Source organism: Epinephelus moara, chromosome 18, assembly GCF_006386435.1.
Source record: "Epinephelus moara isolate mb chromosome 18, YSFRI_EMoa_1.0, whole genome shotgun sequence".
In the NCBI taxonomy this organism is placed as follows: domain Eukaryota; kingdom Metazoa; phylum Chordata; class Actinopteri; order Perciformes; family Serranidae; genus Epinephelus; species Epinephelus moara.
Genome location: NC_065523.1, coordinates 32,926,092 through 32,933,288, shown reverse-complemented (window position 1 = coordinate 32,933,288; position 7,197 = coordinate 32,926,092). Strand labels below are relative to the sequence as shown.

At 39.5% G+C, this 7,197-nt stretch overlaps 1 protein-coding gene across 4 annotated transcripts in view; it reads left to right on the top strand.

Moving 5' to 3' along the window:
* The first annotated feature begins 931 nt into the window (after positions 1-931).
* zmp:0000000896 (caspase recruitment domain-containing protein 10) overlaps positions 932-7,197 on the top strand; it is a 23,310-nt gene continuing 17,044 nt past the window's right edge. For all 4 annotated transcript variants that reach the window (XM_050069973.1, XM_050069972.1, XM_050069970.1 and 1 more), the window contains exons 1-2: positions 932-1,056; positions 6,201-6,443. In XM_050069973.1, the coding sequence (XP_049925930.1) occupies positions 1,050-1,056; positions 6,201-6,443 (250 nt within the window). In that variant the 5' untranslated portion in view covers positions 932-1,049. The remainder of the gene's footprint in view (positions 1,057-6,200; positions 6,444-7,197) is intronic.

Genomic DNA, 7,197 nt, shown 5'->3' with positions numbered 1-7,197 from the left:
AGCTAGCACTGGCTAATGTCTGAGAATTATTTTGCCTCCAGCTAAGCCCTGCCCACCAAAAAACATCACACTAACCGTAAAAGGGTCTATATTCAGGTGATTATAAACTCAAACATAGTTATTTATGAATATTATATTCTTATTTCTGCCAGTATACCCCCCTAAATCCTACACACTGGACCTTTAAGTAGTTTTCAGCAAGTTAGATTAATCCAACTGGAATAGCATGAGTAAAGTAATTTAATTCTCTTAAAGTAGTGCCTGTCACCAAATTAATCCAAAAGATTAAGAAAATGATTTGCATATCTTTGGACATTTAAGGAGGATGAAACTCTGTGTCATTGTGTTTTGGTTTATCAGATCATCCAGATTTCCCTTGGCAGCGCCGGTGACTAACCTGCTCTCCTCCAGGGCACCAAGTCCTCCAACACAAAGCTGTCTCTGCTGTTACAGGGTGAGGAGCTATTCTTTGCTCCTCACTGCAGTGAAGCACCTGTGACTACTGAGTGACTCACTGTTAATGACTCGCCCTCTCTTGAAGTCTCAAAGATATTTCTGTGACAAGCCCTCATGGCAAAACTCTCAATTCAAAAAGCAGTGCTGAGAATATTATTTTTGTTATATTAACAGTAATATTGGTGAAGTTTAATGTGTTTATAGGCAGCTATAGTGCAGCTTTAAGTGGACAATCATTGGTTGAAAGCGCCATCTAGTGTTGAAGGAGTCAACCACACAGACATGATCACTTTCTGTCCAAACTTTCCTGAGCAGTAAAAAGTGTTGATAGAGGAAATCCGCTGTGATGTGCTGATCAGAGAGACTTTTTCTCCCCGGTCCTCTTGGCTGCTGATTGGCTGGTTGTGGTTGACCGAGGGTGGAGGAGCTGAAGGTGTGCGTAAAGGAGGACCTGCAGTCAGGTGGCGCCTCCACACTCTGATCTCACCGCTCAGTTTCACTCCTAGCTCGGCTCTGGAGCTGGATGACATGTGGAGGACCAGATTACACTGAGATTTTCTCATCTTTAAAACAGAGTCGAGGAGGTTAAAGACATGAGCGGTGAGTAACATTTCAGATTTCAGCTGTTAGCGCGCTGTGTGCTGCTTTTCTTTATGTTTATAATCGATATGCGCCTCTGGGAAATGATTGACAGACTCTCAGCTGCTCTGGTGATCAGTCAGTGGTTGAAATAAGGCGTTAAATGGCAGCAAGGCTGTGTCATAGCTTGCATATTATCAATGATAAGGTTCTCAGGTCCGGTTTGGCCTTGGTTTGTGTCAACAAAACGAAATAGACCTTTTTCCCTGTAGCAACTGCCCCACAGTGGGAGCAGTGTGAGAGACCTGCACATGTCTGAGGGTTGGACATTATGTGGTAGACTGTTGTTTGAAATGTGGGGATTTAAAATGCAGTTTTATGCGTGTGCTTCAAAGAGTGTCTCATCATGTAATAATTTAAATTTAATAAAAGCTCATATACATGTTTGTTTAACATAATAGATTTGTGCATAGTGTTATAAGTTGAAAATAATATAATAAATAAATTAAATTAAATAAATAGAATTATTACATTACAAATTAAGCAAAGAAAATGGTTAAATAATGTAATAAAAAAGTGGGGTCCTTAATTTAAAGCAGCTGGATTTTGCCCAGGCTTCATTATTTGACAATAATGTCCTGAATTGTGTCACACATCCAAGCGGCTTCATCAGTTTGGAAAATGTCTTCTGGACCAAACAGGCAAAGACCAGTTGCTGTAATTAAGGACTCCACTTGTGTCATGGAAAACTCGAGGGGTTTCTATGCTTTCAGAAAACAAGGAGAGTGAATTATTATTATTACACTATGCACTGAATTTATTAATATTTTTGCTTAGTTTATAATGCAATAATCAGATATGTGCTTATACCTGTGCCTGAGGGAGTGTAGCTAATAATAATAATATTAATAATAACAACAACAGCAATAACAGCTAGTAATTACTATGCAAGGTGTATTTCAATATAAAAAAACCTCATGACATAATAATCGGAACTGAAATTATAAGAGAGCTACCAGAGGTGAGGCCAAGTCATTGTTTAGCAAGTTTCAAAACTTTGCACTCAAGTGGCAAGTCAGATCCCAAGTCCTAAACTTTGAGTTTTGAGTCCCAAACAAGTCTCTTTACCAAATGTAGTACAATTTTAACAAGAGAGTAATATATTTAATTTAAACAAATCATGAATATTTTTAGAAAGATGTATTTATTTGTTAAAACTTTTGTTGTTTTTTAAAGCTACTTAGCTGTTAAGCTAGCATGGGCTATATTAGCTATGTTAGCCTCGAAAAGTTTCCCTCTAATTATTTACTTAAACATTTTGCATCAAGCAATTTTATTTGTTTGGTTTTCCTCATTTTTCGGCTCCAGTGCTTGTGTTGTGGCGTGTGTTATGTTTATTCTTCTCCGTCTGATGAATCAACGGAGAAGAAATGCTGAAAACAGGAGGTGTCTATGACGTCTTCTAGTTCTGATCGATTTTGTTTGGGTAAGTCGATTTGTTTAAATATTTTGACGCTATGTGCAACCAAGTTGCTGATGAGTTTATGCTAGTCCAACCATCCGTTGTTTGTATAGCCTACATTCCAATAGTACAGTAACAAATTGTTTTCCAAAACTTGCCGAAGTTGCTGACTTTGCAAGGTGTTCTGGGAAATTTCATCTTCCACTACGTTGAAAGTGTGGGTCGGGGCTCCCTTGGAATCTAGTGCGGGTTTTAAGTGTTGGAAACCACTTCCACTACCTCAGTTCTGTTTTGGGACACCACTAGCCTAAACGTGAACGCGCACAACTGAGTGCAAGTGGGTGTTTCTAGGGGAAGTGTGGGTATTGGGACAGGCCCTTTAAGACTCAGCCTCATAGAGATTTTTTAAAGACAAAAAAATCTGACACTGAAAAATGACGGATGATTGTATTTCTAAATGTTTAACAAGGATGATGGGTGTAATTACATAAACATCAGTTACAGACCATCTGATGACGATTTTATCATTTGTCCTGTTGTTGGAATATATCTGAATATATCAGCTGATAACACTCGTGTAGTTTGGGGTCATTATTTGTTTTTAATAATTGGAAAGCAAATCTTTATTTTGCAGTACAGATTAATTATAGTTTACAGGTTAAACTGGGATGTATCAGTTATTTTTGCTAATAAAAGATGATGGTAGATCCAGGATAGTACGTCCAATTTGTTTTCTACTACTTTGAGTGTGAGGAGGAGGCGTTCAGTGGTAATCACATGAGAACAATGTCTCGGCAGACGTGTTTGTGGGTAATGACCGAGATTCCAGAGCATCCAGACCTGCCTCGACCTGCCTGTTGGCTCACATGATCAGCTACACAGAGCAGCAGACGCCTCGCTCTCATCAGTGGTAAATAACACTGGGGGTAAATACCTTCACAGCAGGTCATGATTGACGAATCTGTAGGTTGTTTCCACAGTTTAATTTGTGTGACAAAAGCCCATCACAGGTTATCATAGAGGAACGTCTCTACATTTCTTTCTTGATCTGCAGCCAGGAAACCCCAAACCATAGCACAGACTGGATTTCAGTGAGCTGAGAAGGAAACCTGTGAGCTGGTCCTCTCGGTGATTATCACCATGTTCATTAAATCAACAGTCGTGAGGCTCTGGGTTCGGCCTGTAGAATCAACACAGCTTTGAGAGGCCTGTGTTTTTATAGTGCGCCTTATTCAGCAGTTTCTCACCGGACTGGAGGGCTGGTAAAGGTTTTCCCCTCTTGCATCACTGACATGGGCGCATTATGAGACAATGGGCCCCTGGGTGCAGATAGGCAAAAGGCCCCACCATCTCTCTGACACAGGGGCAAGGCACACAGACTTCATGGTGGTTTTGCTCCTTTGCTGTTGTTGTTGTTGTTGTTGTTGTACTGTGTCAATTTGTAGTTAGTGGTGTGTCCTTGAGGTCATTTTGTGTTTCTTTGTGGTGATTGTCTTTTTTCGGTTGTTTTGTGTCTCTCTTAGGTAATGTTATGTGTTTTTGGATGTTTTGCTGCTTTTTGTCGTGGTTTTATGTCTCTTTGGAGTCATTTTGTGCCCCTTTGAGGCAATTTTGTGTTTATTTTGGTCTGTTTTTTTGTAGTCATTTTGTGTGTCCTCGAGGTCATTTTGTCTTCCTTTAGTTGCTTTGTGCATCTTTGAGGTCACTTTGTCTCTTTTCTGGTAAATTTATAGTCATTTTGTGTCTCTTTGGGGTAATTTTGTGAGTTTTGTGGTCATTTTGTTTCTATTTGTAGTTGTTTTGTGTGTCTTTGAGGTAATTCTGTTTCTTTTTTGGTCAATTTTTGTATCTTTAACGTCATTTTGTGTCTTTTGGGGGTAATTTTGTGAATTTTGAGGGCATTTTGTTTCTTTTTGGTCAATTCTCATGTCTCTATAGTCATTTTGTGTCTCTATGGGGTAACTTTGTCTTCTTTTGGTTGCTTTGTGTGTCTTTGAGGTCACTTTGTCTGTTTTCTGGTCAATTTATAGTCATTTTGTGTCTTTTGGGGTAATTTTGTGAGTTTTATGGTCATTTTGTTTCTCCTTGTAGTTGTTTTGTGTCTTTGAGGTAATTTTATGTTTCTTTTTTGTAGTTGTTTTGAAAGTAGTTTTTTGTTTGGTCAATTTTTGTGTCTCTATAGTCATTTTTTGTCTCTATGGGGTAATTTTGTGAGTTTTATGGTTATTTTGTTTCTATTTATAGTTGTTTTGTGTCTCTTTGAGTTAATTTTCTTTCTTTCTTGGTCGATTTTTGTGTCTAGTCGTTTTGTGTCTCTTTGAGGTGTATATGTGTCTTTTGGTTAGTTTTTGTGTTTCTTTGAGGCGAGTTTGTCTTTTTTTGGACGTTTTGTTTCTCTTTGTAGTAATTTTCTGTTTCTCTGAAGTCATTTTGTGTTTCTGAGGTAATTTTGTCTTCTTTCGGTTGCTTTTTGTGTCTTTAAGGTCATTTTGTTTGATATTTATGTCTCTGTAGTTGTTTTGTGTTTCTTTCAGGTGATTTTGTCTTTTTTTGTCATTTTGTGTCTCTCTTAGGTAATTTTGTGTGTTTTTGGGATGTTTTTTGCTCTTTTTAGTTTTTTCTTTATGTTTTCTGGTTGTTTGGTGTGGTTTGGTTTTTCCCCTTTTTTGTAATTATTTTGAGTCTCCTCTCGGTCAGTAAATGTCTCTTTGAGTGACATTTTGCAGGTGAAGGCTGAGGGGCCCTGACACTTTGGGCAGTCAGTGTGAGAAGCTGTTTTGTAGTGTAGTGGCAGAGTTATTCACTTTCTCTCATTGTCTCCTCCACAGTGTAAAGTGAATGGAACTGAGACAGCTTTTGTCTGCTGTCCCCTGGTGTGTTTTTAGGTGTGCAATATGAGTCACGCCAGTATTTTCATTCCAGCACTCTGAGACACAGACCCACAGACCCACAGAGTGTCCTCCCCACTATAGTTTATGACCCTCGTAACAGCAGACTCTTTGCTCTACAGAAATTAAACTGCTGCTGACATATTAACTCCCACCAGGTGTAAAATAAAAGTTCATCTTCATTCATAGAGACGCTTATAGGCTTTCAGCTGATCAAGGTGTCCTCGTTATGTGAGATTTAACACCATATCTGCTCTCCAAAGGGCAAATGGTATTTTGTAGGGAGTAAATCCCCCTCTGCATTCCTTGGAAGATTTCCAGTAAGGGGCTCCACCTCATTCCTTCACTGTGCAGCAGATAAACCCTCACGCATCCTTAAGTACTGTGTGACTTCAATTAAATAGCCCGTCAGTGTTGGACAAAGATTGTCATGTTACAAATTTTACTTTAGTGGTTTTTAAAAGATGTCACAAAGTGCCTCATTTGCTCCTGGTGTCTTATCTTAGCGTCAAGAAGCAGACAGGTTGTGATTATTTAGTAGCAACATGCTGAAGTGAAACACTGTTGATAAGCCTTGTTAGACAAAATCAAATTCCAGTGGAATTCACCTCCTATTTAGTCTCCTTCTGGACATCAGATACATGTATCTGTAAGTCTGAGCAGTGAAGTAAAGTAGCAAAACAAAGAAGCAAAACATTTCTGGAGTCACTTTGCTATTGCAACATTTTTTCTCTCTTCTTACTCGTGCCAGTGCACAGTCCTTTTTACTGTACTACAACCTCCTGAACTGCTTGTAAATGTCCGGTCTCTTGTAGGTGTCACAGTTTGGGCAGAGGACGGGGACATCGCTCAGGAGGAGGCGCGATCTTCTCCCCCCTGGTCAGAGGAGCGCTGTGAGGAGCTCTGGGATCGGGTGGAGGGGGTACGGCACAAGCTCACACGCATCCTGAACCCGGCCAAAATCACCCCCTATCTGCGGCAGTGCAAGGTCATCGACGAGCAGGATGAGGACGAGGTGCTCAACTCCACACAGTACCCACTGCGCATCAGCAAGGCCGGTGAGAGGAGGATAAAGTCATTTGAAAACATCAATATATATATTTGTTCCCTTATGTTCCTTATTGTAAATTGTTACCAAGCAGCCATCAGGTTTAACCATTTTTATTTGACATGACATAAAAGACCATGCAGTCGGTTGTGCATATGTTATCCATCGGCTACAAAACTAATATGCTCATTTCAACAGTTCCAGATCATAAAACTGCAGTTTGAGAATCAACTTTAAGAGATTTGGAACTTGCTAGTGATAGATACTCCATGACAGTGGAGGGAAATATACTCTGAGGTATGACATGAAAGGGACAGGTCAACAGGAAGTTGATTATTGTAGTTTTACCCGTTGATTTGGCTCCTTCCAGGATTTCCCACACATTAATGTATTTGTGTTTTGTGCCATTTCCTGGTAATGGACGTTTAAGGCATCCCATGTGTTCGTTATTGCATGTCCCAATATTTGAATCCCTTTCTTCAACTGCAAATTGTGTCCCCAATGGAAAACCTTGTCAACATTTGTTTGATCTAATAAGGTTTCAGTCTGTTTGTCTAATGTCGGCCATTTTTATTGCAGCAAAATGTATCTAGTGGGCTGAAAAAACAGCTGATTTTGTTATTGTAGTGCTCTGCCACATTAGTCATAATCTTACTATATAATGACGAAAACTCTGTCTGTGTGTCTGTTCCACGTTTTTCTCCTCACTGACTTGGTCAATCCATGTGAAATTTGGCACAGTGGTAGAGGGTCATGGGAGGATG